Source organism: Phaenicophaeus curvirostris, chromosome Z, assembly GCF_032191515.1.
Source record: "Phaenicophaeus curvirostris isolate KB17595 chromosome Z, BPBGC_Pcur_1.0, whole genome shotgun sequence".
NCBI lineage: Eukaryota > Metazoa > Chordata > Aves > Cuculiformes > Cuculidae > Phaenicophaeus > Phaenicophaeus curvirostris.
In genome coordinates, this window is record NC_091431.1 from 46,237,069 (window position 1) to 46,253,285 (window position 16,217).

At 36.0% G+C, this 16,217-nt stretch overlaps 2 protein-coding genes across 2 annotated transcripts in view; both read right to left on the reverse strand.

Moving 5' to 3' along the window:
• MLANA (melan-A) overlaps positions 1 to 16,217 on the reverse strand; it is a 93,626-nt gene that overhangs the window by 65,256 nt on the left and 12,153 nt on the right. The gene's annotated exons all lie outside the window — the stretch shown is intronic.
• The window catches only part of RIC1 (RIC1 homolog, RAB6A GEF complex partner 1), a 46,408-nt gene that overhangs the window by 9,481 nt on the left and 20,710 nt on the right, over positions 1 to 16,217 (reverse strand). The window contains exons 4-17 of the mRNA XM_069881240.1: positions 12,670 to 12,777; positions 12,076 to 12,218; positions 11,716 to 11,852; positions 10,627 to 10,718; positions 9,477 to 9,565; positions 8,338 to 8,482; positions 7,801 to 7,849; positions 6,615 to 6,767; positions 6,066 to 6,269; positions 4,646 to 4,684; positions 4,275 to 4,385; positions 3,579 to 3,668; positions 2,854 to 3,014; positions 1,707 to 1,845 (exon numbers count right to left, since the gene is read on the reverse strand). Of these exons, the coding sequence (XP_069737341.1) occupies positions 1,707 to 1,845; positions 2,854 to 3,014; positions 3,579 to 3,668; positions 4,275 to 4,385; positions 4,646 to 4,684; positions 6,066 to 6,269; positions 6,615 to 6,767; positions 7,801 to 7,849; positions 8,338 to 8,482; positions 9,477 to 9,565; positions 10,627 to 10,718; positions 11,716 to 11,852; positions 12,076 to 12,218; positions 12,670 to 12,777 (1,660 nt within the window). The remainder of the gene's footprint in view (positions 1 to 1,706; positions 1,846 to 2,853; positions 3,015 to 3,578; positions 3,669 to 4,274; positions 4,386 to 4,645; positions 4,685 to 6,065; positions 6,270 to 6,614; positions 6,768 to 7,800; positions 7,850 to 8,337; positions 8,483 to 9,476; positions 9,566 to 10,626; positions 10,719 to 11,715; positions 11,853 to 12,075; positions 12,219 to 12,669; positions 12,778 to 16,217) is intronic.

Below are 16,217 nucleotides of genomic sequence, written 5' to 3' on the forward strand. Positions count from 1 at the left end.
AGGTCAGGTAGTTCAGAAACAAGTACACTGTCTCAACAGCAGACAGACTAGAACACCACAAGCATGTTGCCTTCTATACTCTTGTCTACTATGATATCAATATCTCAGAATGCATGTGCCCTACTGTGGGACACTGAATCAGAATGATTTTTTCAGATTTTACATCAGTCCCACCGCTTTTGTACCTGCCAGTGGCTTTGGTATGCGGAGAAAAAGATGCACCTTCACATGTCTACAGCGCCTGCCTCAGAGACAAAGCAACTTCCCAACTAGCTTAATATAGCAGCTCTGATGAGAAAACATGCTTCGTGCTGCAGCTGCTCAAATAGTTAAGTTTAGTTTGTTTATACAACAAACAATGAAAATCCAAGTCCTTTTTCACCATGCTCTCAGTGGCCTGCACAATTTCTTGGAGCTGACAGGGCTTCACCGTCACATCTTTGTCATTCTTTCACTTTTGCACTATCTCCTGACATAATTAGTAGGAGTGATTGTCTTGCTTTATTTTATTGCAGTGGAAAACTGACTAGAAGTAATCTTATAGGATCACATGTCATGTTTTCCTTCTTTCTGTTTATTCAGATATTAGGAAATATTACTTCACTAAAAACATTGTGAGCATTGGGACACGCTGTCCAGGGACACCATCCCTGGGGGTATTTACAAGACATGTAGATTTGGCACTTTGGTGATGTGCGGACATATGATATAGGGGAAAAAGTCAGAAAAACTTAGAAGGCTTAGCTCACTGAAATACGCGCTGTCTGCTAGAAAAGGCCTTGGAGACCCTGGATGTTGATAAGGGAGGAGCTCATTCACAGACATTGACTGATAAGGGAAAGCTGGAATGTGCACAACAGCAGAAAGCTGACTGCACCTGTCTCTGCAGTCTTAGAGCTCGACCAGGATGAGACTGCGCCTGTGCACAGATTGGGCTCAGGGACGATTCATGAGCAAGATGAAGGCTACTTCAGCCCTGAGCCCCAGACCACGACACCGCGCCTGCGCGAGTATTGGAGAAGCTTCTCAAACCTAATTACAATAAGAAACGGGGAAATGTCATGAATATGTAATAGGCATTTATGAATAGGCATGTCTTTACACTATAACTATCTGCTTGTTAGACCATACAGTGTGCAAGTTAGGAGGATTACCCCTTGCACCTGCCGGCGAATAAACACATACCTACTTTATAACCTTTAATGGAGTTATAGAGTTTGATTCCGCACAATACAGGGACATGGTTTAGTGGTGGAGTTGGCAGTGTTAGGTTTACGGTTGGACTCAGTTATCAGTCTTTTCCAAGCTGAACAACTCTGTGATTCCTTGAGTAAGAGACCTGCTGTTGCACAAAAGGCTCTTCCTAATGCCATGGATTGCTCTGGTGTTCAGGTTTAATGCACAATAGAGAAACATATCTTTGACACAGCCAAGTTTAATTTGTCTTCTAAGATTTGGCTCCAAACTTAACAAGATAACAAGGGAAGATAGGAAATAGAAGCAAGAGTTTGGAGCTTATTTCTACTGCCTCCCCCATTCACACAAAACGTCTATATAACCAGCCTCAGAAAAAACACATTCTGTATTATATCACATAGAAGAGCCGCTGATTTACTATTCATTTATCAGCCAAGTAATCTCTGAGGGCTAAGCAAATAAATCCAGGCACTGATTCTCTTAAATTTTGACCACTATAAACCTGTTACCTGCTGAGGCATCTTTAAGGTGATGCCAGTCTCTGTCCTCACCGATGTCAAAGTAACAGACACTACAAGGAAAGGATGAGGGATGTACCGAGACATGGACACTTCTTGAAGAACTTGGATAGTGGCAGTAGGGTTAAGACTGAAAGGAAAGATGACTATGTTTAGCAATTTTAAAATAGTATTTAACATAAAATTAATATCTAGAAGGAAACATAATGAAAATAAGCAACTTAATCTCAGTAGTTTACTCTGTCTACCAAAATCACTTTCCTTTAACAGGCTCACATACCTACTCTACATAAAGTTACCCAATAAACCTAAGCTGGGCAACTTTATCTTGACAGTTTTGGAGAATATAGCTATGGATAGAAGCTGAGAGAATTCACAGAAGACAACATCAGATACTTCAAAATTAGGTTTACTTTTCAGGCAATTCCAGGGTTTGGGATTTTGTTGGGAGTTTTCTTTGAAAAGCATTGAGAATATTTTCCTCTAAAGTAGATCAACAGCTTGCTTTCTGCTAAAAAAAAAAAAAAAAAAAAAGTCCTTTCTTGCTGAAACGAAGGTACCATAACTGTAAGAAAAAAAATTCACCTGCTTAGGCACTTCAAAAATTATCTGGAAATCTTTATCTTCTCCTCCTTATGTACACTAATCTTGCCTGTTGGAAGGTATCCGGCCCTTATATGGCTACTTATTTTACACCAAAATAACTCCCTGCAACCACTCCACAGAACAAACTTTTTCTTTCTTCACTTCCGCTACTCTGCCACCACCCCTACCAATTTCTACTTCTAATGTTAGAAACACTTTTTATTATAAATACTGAAACATGTTGGTGCTTTTTAGTACCTTTTTCTTCTACTTACATCCAGTTTCCAAGCTCCTATCAGCTAGAACATTTGTACAGACAGGTGGAAATGCACATATTTCAGTCATTACCTAATGTGCATACCTGCATGGATGCAAGTGTCAAACACTCATGGACCATCACTTGTGCCTACAGATAACACTTACCCCTCTCTGTATTTTAGAAAGCTGACTCCACAAGTTGTCAAACAAGCTCATGTTATAGTAAGAATTTATTCAGACTGAGAACAGGTTTACAAGTATATGTCTAAAAACGCATTTAAATATTGCTACTCACCCTTCTGGCCTTCTCTGAATACTGTAAAGGCAAATAGAACAATCTGCTCTGAATAATATTACGATGTCCCGGAAGACACTCAGTAGCAACGTGTCTGCTTGCAGTTTTGTGATGTGTGCAAATGCATTGTCAAGATTAGATGTTCGCAGGTAGACTCTCAGCTACAAGGGAAAAGGAGTAGTTTGAACACAGCTTCTGTTTGCCAACAAACTAAAAGTAATTCCATGTAATTAATATCTTTTTTTGTGGAATGGATGTCAAGAATTTCTAGCAAACACATTGCTGTTTTTTTGTTCCATCAAATATTTTATCCATTGCATTATATTATTGTATCCAAAGTGGCTAAAGAGCAGTACAGCCAAATCTTAACTACTGAACAACAAACAAAAGGAAGGACTTTTATTGATTAGTTTTAAAAACCGAAGAGTAAGTAAAACTCTTCCACACACCTATTTAAAAAACTTACAAAAGTGTCCCAAAATACTGTAATGAGATATTTCCAAACAGGCTTCATGCTAATAAGCAAAAATGTCCCAAAGTTTCCAGAACAGTGAGTAGATTCATGGTAGCCAGCAGAAAACAGTTTTTAATAGCACTAATATACTTCTCTGCGAAGTATTACTTACATTATTAATAAAGAATTTCTGAATGTGACCAAAATCCACCTATGTATCAAACAGAACAGCTATTCTAAAGATTTATTTACTTCGAAAAAAACACCTCACCTCTTCCTGATGATCATTTAAATTATAACAAGCAAGAACAATGAAGTCATTCCACCATGCTAAGCCCCCTGTCACCATCATATTTTGCTCCTGAAAAGAAAAACCCCAAGAAATTATATATATACACATACACTCGCGTTTGTATACTTAAACACACTTACACCATTATTCTATCAATAATTAGCAAAAACCATGCATAATTTCTACAAGTTTTACTGATAATGGCAAGACAAACCTAAGTATTTGAAGTTTTTCTGTCTAAAAAAGCCGAAGTACTAAAGAACAATATGCGGGGGACAAATGTCACCCAAAAATCACAGCTCCACAGTGCCTTATGCTACTGGCACCCCTGAACTCTCTCAAATTAACTTTTTGTTTATGGCTAGAATTTACATGCTTGGCATCCAAAGCTACATTTCACACAGACTCTCAGACAAGACATATGGGACTAAGTGTCTGACTACAGGCACTCAGATTTGGAAACCTTTTAAAAATCAGAGAGAAATTACTGTGCCAAAGCCACAAGGTAAGATTTTCAGCCATTTTATGAAAAACATATGCAAAATCAGCAGCCATAATCCCATGTCTACAGGTTGTTTATTTGAAAAAAAATGTTTTTTAAAATTTTCTCCTGGAGTCACATTCCAACAAATACAACGCCCCACTACACTGGAACAAAATACCATAACCTCTCACCTGGGTAATGTTTCCAAACAACTTCCATTTTTTGGTGAGTAAAGAATAATGTGCAAAACCAAACTTGCCAACAACAGCTACATTCTGTCCAAGTTTGTCGATAGCTGAAAACTGCTCAAAGAGAAAAAATACAGACCCTCAGGAACTTATTTAAACGATATAGACTATTCAAGCACATCCCTAAAAGGCAGCAGAATGTCAGAGTCAAAAGCTGTAAAGCATCTTCATGTTTTCTACTTTACTATACAAAACATATTCTTTCTGCAATTTAAAACAGTGATTTCAACCTCCAGAGTTCATCGAACTCCAAGGGACAGTTAAAAGAAAATGTATTTTTAAAGCAGCAAGAACATATTCTTAAAACAACTCACCCTTATAGGCCAGTTGCTCTCTAAATACGTACTATGAATCTGGGTGAAAAAAAAAAAAGAAAAGAGAAACAAATCTGTATAACTATACCAAGTACCATTAAAGTACTGATTAATTATAATGCTCTAAGGAAATTTGTATAATGTCAGCTTGAAGGTTTTTAATGCTGGATTTCTTTTTTAAATACAATTACTTTTTTCCTCCCCAAGAAGTTACTGAAGCTTAACTTGAAGCCTGTTTTTAATACAAGAAATACAGGAATGCATTAATGATACAACCAGCTAATATCACACTACAGGCTAATAGCTAAAATTTGCTCTTCTCCTTCTGCAGGTAATTCTCCTCCATCAGAACCTCTCATGGGAACATACAAGTTTTAATAAACACAACATTCAGGAATGCATTTCAGTCTTGGGATAAAATTTCTAATACACAGCAGAAATACACATTAGCACATCCAAAAGCCTTGTTACAAGAGCACTTGACTGGCATATGTCAAATTAAATCCTGATCCTGGGTTATGCATGTCACATGGGCTGATACAAATCCAGCTTCAAATTCCAGTTCTTGGTCTGACCTAGCCACCAGGTGTTCTCACGGGTATGTTGCTCCTCACAGTAATACCAATTATGTTAATGTTACTCCTACACATACTAGAGATTTACTCCTCCTACATCAGTTTCATAAGACAGAAGAGCTACCTGGCTAGCTAAATGTAAATTCAACAGTATCTATAACCCAACATAAAAGTCAAGAGTGAAATGCTGTTTAATAATACCATTTCATGTAGTATGTGAAAAATAACATCTTGGGAACTTTTACAAAAAATATCTACCAATTCAAGCATGGCAGAAGAAATGCTAGAATAACAGATTAAGAGTTACTTAATTTTTCCTCTATATTACAGAGAAAATAGAATCTGTGGCTTTACTAACCCTGGAAATAATTTCTCCATCACAAACTTGATATTGTGAAGTTTTAATTACATGCTTAAATAGATGCCATCTAAAACTGCTTGAAAACACAGCCAAAGTCCGAAGGCTGTATTCATCAGCTGAATACTTTTAAAGTAATTTGCATAAATAACAGAACAAATCCCTAAAACATTTCTTTCTTGTTGCATTCATTCTCTCTTTCAAAGCACAGGAAGGTATTTAGCTACATGTCCCTGAAATTAAATAGCCATTCAAATATTTTTCTTAGCTAGGATTCAACTCACAACCACCAGGCTGAGATGGACAATGTTACTTTACTACCTGGCAAGATAAAAAGCTATACCAAGGGAAAACCTAGAGGCAATAAGGCAGCAATGACCTCACACCAGAGAAAAAGGATATGGCAGAGAATTAAGATCAGTTGCAAACTCCAGTCCTATAGACTCCTGCAAGCACAGAGCACATACAGGCAACCAGCAACAATTACCTGTACAACGTGCCAATGCCTGTGTCCTAGTAAAGTGCTTAAACCCTGAGAATCTAAACTGCCATCTGAAAATGGGCCTCTTTCCCTGGTAGGCTTATGTTCAGAGTGTGATGAAGTATTTCTGGGGCTCTGAGCCTGTGTTGCATCTCCACAGTTCAAATACAAGCGGTCTTCTCCTTGAAGGAGGACTTGTTCCTGGTTACTCTACATTAAAAACAAAACAAAAAAGAAGCAACCTTGAACTCCGTGTTCAGAAAACAAAGGAAAATTCACAATCAAGATATTAAAAGTTTCTATGAAAACAATACAAAAACCAAAAGCATTAAGGCAGTTCTCAGTTTTTGCATCACTATGTACTAGTGGGTTTTATGTTACAGTATTGCATAGCAATATTTTCAAAGTACCACTTTAAAGGCTCCATGATAAAAAAGGAAGACCAATCTAATGGCTGCACAACAAACTTAAAACCTGTTAAGGGAGTAACTCAGAGGTCACCTGAAAACTGGAAATATGCTCTAAAATAAGGATATTTATCAATGAAAAACTTACCATACAAGGATTAACAGTGAGTGCACTCTTGATGAAATGAAACTGCAGAATACCAAACTGGCGAGCTTCATTATTTGCATCTCTTCCAGGTTTCAGGTTTGAAGTTGAATTCCCATCAATAACCCACAGGTGATAACCTTCTGATCCCCAGGTCTGAATGTAATAACAACAACAACAACCACCCCAAACCAACAATATATATTTTCGGTAAATAAGAATCTTACTCTAAGTGCTCTTGTGATATGCATGAGCCTAGTAAAAAAACCACAGAGTATGGTGTTCTAAAAATGTATCACCACAAGAATCATAAGTAACCCACAGCAATAAAACCTAGCTTGAATTCTTTTCTTTTAAAAGCATTGATTAAATAAAAAGTAACTATGCAAGACATCTACATCAGTTATGAACATTGTGTAGTCTGCAGCTTAAAGCAACTAACAAAAAAGCCACAAACTGAATCAGATGTGAAAAAAATCCCGATTCCCCAAGTTATATTGGTTGTTGTTCATTAAATTCAATGGTATCAGAATTTCAGTATGTGGGGTTTTTTAAGGTACATTGTACTGTCCTTGCAAATAAATACGTTCACTTGAGGTGCATGTTTAAAATTGTCACTCTTCATAGCAACTAGCCTATACATAAAAAAAATCACGTTTTAAAAGTAAGGTACAAAATCCATCATGATTTTTGAAATAGAATTTTAAGATTGTATTTGATATTTATCAACATCTACTAATTTGACAGACCATTGGGATTTCATGTTAATTAGTTTGTATTACAACAATAGTAGTTAAGCTTGTCTTAAGTTTATATTTTGAGTTATGCTACTTCAACAGCTAAAGCTAATCTAGTAATTTTAGGGAAACAAGTTTACAATGACCATCAGTTTGCCTCTCTTTGTAGTATGAAATACAGCACCAGATCAAAAAAATGAGATGAAGGAAAATCAAAAAAGTGTTCATGATAAGGCAAACACACGAAGAATGAAAACAGAAAATAATGTCTCCTCTTTTCCCTCTTCCTTCAATACAACACTGATGTTAGGAAGTGTAGTAAAGGCATATTACTCTTTAAAAGCAATAAAGATAAAGGAAGTCCATTTGATTTTCTGAAAAATCTATTTTACTAAAAATAATTGAAAAAATATTTAGCCATTCTATTACAGTATTTTTACGTTTGTGTTTACCATAGAGCTGATCTTTAGAGGGTCCTTTTTGGCACCATCAGACTGATACCTTGAGAAGAGAACAGAAGAAGGCTGAATTTGGAAATAACTTCATCAAAATAAGAAATTAATCTTCCTATCTTTGTATCATTATATGGTTCTACAGCGAACCTCACTTCAAACTACGAAGCCTGTTTGATTCATGATGCTGCCTAAAAGGTCAGTTGTTTAGCATAAATTATCCAAATTGTGATTTATGGATGTTAGCTCACTTTCAGAAAGTATACACTGGCACTGAGGGAATTCTAATATTTTAGTATTTGTGAAAGCGTGCCCTAAGCATAATTTGCATTTATGGCCAAAACAACCTCTACAAAAAAAAATACATTTCCATTTATATTTAAATTATCCTCTCCTAATTATTATTCACTTATTTCAATGTCTAAGGAAAAATATTTTAAAAGCTAATTAAGTGATCTGATTTCAAACTAAGTGCTTTTCATTAGAAAAATAAAAGCTTCTAATAAAACATTTTACAATTTTATTAAAGATACTCACGCAAAATCACCTCCTAAAGTACAGATAAGCTGAGCACCAAAAACACTCCATAAGGACAAGCCTCCACATTCCCACGTCACCATCACAACACAGCTATCAGGTGACCACCTGATTAGTTTAACAGGTCCTGTTTTATTCCAAATATCTGTTTAAAATCAGACAACAAAACAGCATTAGAAAAACAAATGTCCTTCAACTGCTTCCACCATAAGACTAGAAGCAAAAGTATATGAAAAAAGTATTTTATTTTTCAGTTCGCTTCTTTGCTGCATTCATCAAACTGACCATCTCAAAACAAATAACCAGCAAATAAAGAATTCATATTTTCTTTCCAATACATGTTTGGTTTTATAGAAAACTAAGATTACATGAAAACAGGCCAGAATTACACAGTGCTATGGCACATCCACAGATATGCAATTCAGTGAAATGATTTGTAGAAGAAAAGAAAATTTTATAGTCACTCTTGAAACCTCTTCCTTTGCTATTTAGTACAACTCTAAAACTCCCGTTATTTCCTTTTTTTTGTTCTTGTTTTGAAACCTAATAGGCACACACATTTTCAGTTGAAAACACAATTTACTCACTTCATATGTTCTTCAGTCTCAAGCACATAATACTCATTTCTACTACATGAAGAATTCCACTGAGGTTTTCTTCCCTGCAGCTCAGGCAGGATGCTGGATTACTCAATTTTTTTATTTACCCTACAAATCAGTTGCTTCAAGTTAATTCACGCCTCTATTAGACTGACTGTTAGTTTTGACAATAATCTCTCATTTTCTCAGATAAGTAATGGAAAAGTAACCTCAAGAATACATCTGAGAACTACTAAGATCTGCAGCATTTAAATGGGACAAGAAGCAGTGCTGCCTGTGAACTGCTAATTCAGATTTAGTAAAAAAAAACCCAAACCTACACTCCAGACCCTCATATATCAAAAAATTCATCCAAAAGTCAGCTACAAGCAAGCAATTAAAAGAACACACACACAATAGTAAATTAATGCAAACATGAAAGAGTAAATACCAATCCATCAATGTTAATGCAAACAAAAAAAGTTGTCAACTAGTCAAAGATAAAAACATTTTTAACACCCTTTAAACAGCTAAAAAATTCTAGCAATGAAATTAGCTCACCAGGATATTGTTTTGGTGTCAGCTCCAATTTATGAGAAAACTGCATGGCACCAGTGGTGGTATCTATTGTATAAACCTGCACAGAGCCGCTGTAAGAAATGACACACGCTTTATAGACTACTGGCAATTTGGATTTCTTGTCAAGTTTCAAAAGGTTAAAGAAAGCTCTTTTCCCTCACCAGTGCCCATTTATTCAGAACAGAAACATTGTGTCAAGTAACACTCTAGAGAACTTCATGAAACCAATGTACAAGATAATTTCTAGAAAGCAGTGGAGACCCTAAACACCAGTCCCGTAACAGCCAATATACTAAGACTGTTTCACTCTCTGAAAATATATGCACACATAATTCACATATGTTTATGGCTTCCATTTGCAACACAATCCACAAGGGAAATCAGTACTCACTCAGTGCTATAGTTTCATCAGGAGTATACTAATGCATACCAAAATCAAGGAATCATAGCAAATATTCCAGTTTCTGAGGCACAGGTGAACATATTGCATTGTTACTACAATCAAGAATACCATTTCTTAAGACATTTGAACACCAAACCACCCAGATATTTTGAAATCCTCTAAAATCCAAGTAAAATACAAATAAAAAAGAAAAAATAGCTGTATTCTAAACCAGATAAAGCAGATATTTATTATATGGGAGCAACTGTCTTGAAGAAGCAGTAAGCAAAGCACTTTTGCAACTTGATTCATAAATATTAATAGTTACTCAAACAGGCAATGTTTTTCCTGATCAAATTAATGCTTCACAGAGCCTTTTCTCATCGGGGTGCTAAGTGCTGATTCTTGTCCAATATTATTACAATTTACTGCTTAAAACTGACTTTATAATTCTGCTTTGAGATTAACTGGGACAGCAGCACTTACTAATCCTTGCTATGGTCCAGCCACATTTTTATTTTTTTCTGGAGCTGAACAGCAAGAATCAATTTCAATTGCAATTCAAGCAGGCAATCATTTCTTTCCTCTTCCCTTCCACCTTGTCAGGGAAGCAGAATATACTGTCTCTAGGAAGACTTATCTTTCATCTTTACAGCACTTGCAACACAACTTGGTAAGAAGAAACTAGTCCTCAAGCTTTATAATTAAAAAACTCCCCTTCCCCGCTGAACACAACCTCCGAAAACTTACTTGGCACATCCAAATGCCATTAGCCTGTACTTGTTATTTACTGCCACACAAGTTCCATCAATCACATCCTGTGCCCAAACACCATGGAGCTGCTGTAATGAAAGGATTTCATTAAATTTTTGGTTAAACAGTGTTTTTATTTACAATAGTCAGCTTCTACCCATGTGTACGCATGTACAACCTGCCAGTTGATCTTCATTGCCTCAGGCAATTTCTATTGCAAATGTCAAGATTAACTAACATGACTCACATGAACAAAATCCAGTATATGTAAAACTGGTTTCACTGTTCTTAATAAAAAATATGTAAAGATCCTAGTAGGTAAGGAAACTATTTATCAGAGCTCTAAATAACCAAAGCAAACCAACACCTCTAAGGTGAAAATATCCCCAACACTGCATAAAAATCCGTAACTGGTACTAAGGATGGAGGTAAAACAGGAAAACAAATTCCCACCTGCAAGAGCTTGAAATCACTGATATTTCAAGCATGTGATGGAGTTTGGGACAGGCAATACAAATCCTTCTGGTTTTTTTTTTGTAATTAAAACAAAGAGAACAAAATGACAAACCGTACTCCAGATTGTAGGCTGAATTATAGGTATACAATACATAACTCAGAAAAGATTCCTTTAAAATAAATTCTGAAGCAAGCTTCTCACTATGAGAAGAGTTAGACTTGATTACAGCTTAACAACAGAAATACTTTGCCATAGAAGAAACCACTTATTATCACTTCACCTCTAGCTAGCAACAGAAGTCTCTCACAGAAACAGTAAGAAGACCCCAGAACTATAATGACATCATGAAAAAATAAATGAAATAAATAAACAAACAAATAAAATAAATAAAAAGTTATATCTACTATCAATTACACCATCATAGACAGGTACTACCCCTAACACAATCGATTTCAAATTATGGTATGAAATATAGTCTTGTTCTTACGTTACCTTAAACAGTTGCTAAATTTGAATTTCTTTGCAGCCGAACAGCATTTAAAATAGAAAGCTAACTGAAATGCAGACACCAAAAAAAACACCCCACATTTATTGTAGAGTGCATGCTAGAAATATTAAAGGAAATATACCTCAGCAGCGAATCTACTTGACATTGGTGTAATGAAACCAACTCTCCCATCATTAAAAACAACAGCAAAACCATCAAGCGTGGCACAGTATTCCATATCTCTGATGTAAACATCCTCAAAGCCTAAAAATGAACCTGCTGAGAAAATACCAGTAATTTAAAAATACGTTAACAAATACAGCAAGCCAATAGACTTCAGTTGCTTACTTATTACTTCCCAGCAAAACATAATTTAAATAGGGTACTCTGTTCACATTTACAAAAGGCATATTTTTTTCACCTACACTTGAGAACAGAGATAACATTTTACACTGGACAGTATTTCACCAACTATCACAAGCAAAAAACCTCCAAAACTTACCTCGAGAAGACTGCAAGTCCACAGAAAATGGAACCGTACATAAGTTGATGGCCTTCCTTCCATTGGTCATACCATCCCAGTGAACAAGATGGAGAAACCCATCAGCAGTAGCAACAAGTAGATCCTCTAACATGGACTGCAAACTAAACAAATTTATTTGTTATTCCCCCAAAAATTGCATCTCACATCAATATCTCAGAAAAAAACTATTAACATAACAAACAGCATACCACTGCCTCTTGTATAAGTGGCTATGTTGAGATGCTACATCAAATAAGTCTCCATGAAATCTCTAATCCCTACTTCAAGCACAATAACAAACACATTTACAGTAGCATAATGTAACGCTAAACATTCATGTGCTATATACTTCCATATACCAAAAACACAGTACAGCCAAGCACAGAAAGACCACTTAAACAGCAGTTTACTCTTCCACCTCCTTCAACTTACTAACTCACTATTAGCAACTATCAGTCCTTACCACTGCTAAGTCTAAAAACTTCCTAGAAGAATTTTCCATGCAGTTTTCCCCCATTACTTAACAAGTAACTTATATACGCAGAACTCTTAAGATACGATAAGTGAGCATACCATGTAATAGAGGCTTGCAAGTCCAGCACCTTCTTCATTTCTAGATTTAATAAAGGAGCACACTGTTCCTCCTTATAATGTAGGGTTCCCTTCAGATGTGGGCTTCCTCTAAAACAGAAGAGAAATACTGGAATTGAAACAAAAGATGTTCCTTAAAAGAGACAAGAGGTACTGACTTACATCCCTCATGGGGTTTTCCCCCTGCTACGTATATGTAGCAGATACTCATGTGCAACCTGGCACAAGCAGCACTTAGTATTCAGGACATAATTTCAGTGTAAAAAAGCTTAGTCAGTCATATAATCTTATATGCCTATAAAGAGTAAGTAAGCAAAACAAGACAATGAAAAGAGAACAAACATTGCAATAAATGCGTAGCACATCTTAATAATCATAAAATAAGTTATGTATATTAACACCAATTCAATAGAACGGTAAATCAATTGTTCCCATTCATCAAATGTGTTGAATATTTAAGCGTCTCCATTTCTTTCTTTTGCCAAAACAATTATAGATGTTATAGAATGTAAAATGTTCTGGTTCTGGTATCTTTTGATAGATCAATGTTCATACTATTAATTCAGCAGGCATAACCCAAAAGATAGACATTTATAACTGTAATTCAAAAGAATTTATCTCATTACGGCAAAATTAAGAATAAACCTAAGACCTAGTAAGAGAAGAGATGACTGAGCACTGATTCTCTCCCTTTAAACAGACTGTTACATAGTACTGACTTCCTGATGCAGGAAGCTTCCAATTTTTAGTTTCCTCATTTTAAATTTCAAATTTCATCCTCTAATGAAATGCAATTATTTTAAAACAATACAGCATCAATAAAGTATTTCTTATTTGTATGAGATATCACATGCCATGCATTTCACTGTTCTATTTTTTTAATTGAAAATGGCCAATAATCACAAGTACTGTAATATGTCATCCAGCTCATCCATGTCATTTTGCTAGCAAAGTACACTATGCATGAAACAGGTATTGCAGACAAGTTAGGAGTTTAGTATAACTTTGTAACTGAGAAACGATACATACATGCATGAATCTATCATATGTCATCTTTAACTGGACTTTAACTGACAAAATATTACTTTTATTTTATACCAGAGTAGCCAGTGCAACTGCCCGAAATATGCAGAAACCAAAGCAGATGTAGATTTATATAAGTTTGACACAAGGATACCTCAATCTCCCTCCTGTCTTTGTTATCTCAGGTGATATTAAGTGCCTTAATTCCCTTACCATTTTATAACAAAAAACTAACAAAATTTGTGTCTGTTATTCTTTGACAGATACCACACCTTTTCTTATCCAGCAAGGACAAAGATATATGCTAGGTAAGACAAGAACAAAGCAACTTTTGACATTCTGGAGTTAGCACATGGGAGTAGTAACATCTTTACAGGATAAAACTGTGGTCAGCATGAAGGACTACAGTGAAAAAATGAGAAAAATTATCATAAGGTTAGTTAACCTACCACCCAGAGATGGTAAGTTGTACAAACTTAAATTATTAAAATTTTTGCTTTGCATTTCAAAAGAAAATTAATTACCAAATACAGTTGTTTAGGAAAACAACAGCTCCTCACGTAAGCTGTCTGTCATAGCCTGACCTTGCACTTGGCCGTGTTGAACCTCATGAGATTCACACAAGCCCGCTTCTTTGGCTTGTCTAGGTCTCTCTGGATGACATCCCATCCTTCCGGTGTGGCAATTACACCACTCAGCTTGGTGTCAGCTGCAGACTTGCTGAGGGTGCACTCACTCTCACTGGCTATACCATTGATGAAGATACTGAACAGCACCGGTCCCACTACAGACCCTTGAGGGACTTCACTTGTCATGGATTTCCATCTAGACATGGAGCTGTTGACTGCTGCTTTCTGAATATGACCATCCAACTAATTTCTTATCCACCAAACATCTACTATATATCTTTCCGATTTAGAGAGAAGGATGTTGTCGGGGACCACATCAAAGGCTTTATTAAGTCCAAAGAGATCACATCCATTGGTTTTCCCATGAAAAATGATTCAAAATTAAACCCTTGCTGTGGGTGCTAAGGGGGTGCAATCAAAAGTACACTGTGTTCATATAGTCCGAATCTGCATGAGTCATCCTTACTAGTTAAGTTACTTTGACCTTTAAACCAAGAATGTGCACTGCTGACAGAAGCAGGAAAGAATGCTTGGTAGGAGCTGCCACATCAGCATCTGCTACTATTGTAGCCAAAATTTAAGTAACTCAGTTTCTCAAGAATTTAATGTAATGGACACATTCCAGTGATAAACCAGCTGCATGTTGAAACAAATATAAATTGCTTCACTTCTATTCACACAGTATCTGTTAATGTAACTACATCTGTGAATAAAATCACTTGGCACTCGAATAGAGAAAAATCTCCCACCACATCTATGATTATGAAAAGAAAACCTCAAACACGGAAAATTTAGGAAAACCAGGCTGTTTTTTTAAATGTAGAATACAAGGTTTATGGGGAAATTTCAGATCCTGAGTTTAAGATCAAAGTGTATCTTTTAAACCCCTAGGTTCATCTTCTGTTCCCTATTCAGCCTGTCATCAGCGACTTTCTTCACAGAAAACAGAGAAGTACATGGTGTAACAAAATGTCTTTCACAGGTTGAAAGTCTATGTAACTGTATCTTATGAGTCACATTTAAGCAAATACAAATCTACCTTAAGGTGTTACCCTCTTTCTCCAAGCTCCCAACTTTCCAAACCTACTCCACATTAATATTCTCCTCCTGCTCAGTTCTAACTTTATGTCCACAAAATGAAAGAGAACTTTGTAAAAAAAAAATGAATTGCTAAATGAAGTCATGACTTTTCATATTCATTTGATCTTCTCACAAGAGAAGAACTGTATCCAGAAGTAACATTGACTCTATTTAGAAAAAAGACATTAGAAGAAAGCTCAAATGATGATGCAAGACGCAGCAATGAGAAAATGGAGAAGTGTATTTAAACCCACCCTCACCTTCCTGTTAAAAAAACCCAACAAACATTAAGCACCCTAAATTCAAGAAAGAGGCAGCACTATATGAAAGCACAGTCAGACAGCCTGTCCTGGCCTGAGAGGAAGAATTTCCTTGGAGTTTCTTATTGGTGGTGGGAAGAGGTTCAGGGAGGAAACAGGACACCAGCCAGCTAATTCTTCTAGCAACACAGCATTGTGCTTAAGTTCTCCACTATATGAGCAGAGGTTAAATAATACAGCACAATCCACAGACAAAACTCACGCAGAAATATCATTACCAGACTTAGTCATGGCTAGCAGAAGTAATCAGAAATAGTTAGGAAGTTAATTAGAGTAGAATCAGAATGGATGTACTTCAGGACTTCTTTATCATTTGCTTCTCACTCCTAAATCTGCACCTCCTGCCACCAGAGGAAGAAATACATCCAGCTGGATCCAGAACTATATGCACACAAATTGGTAAGAGCTGGACAAACAAAAATTTAAGGACATTCTATGGAAACAACTACATAGAATGAATAAGGGTTTAGCAAAGTAA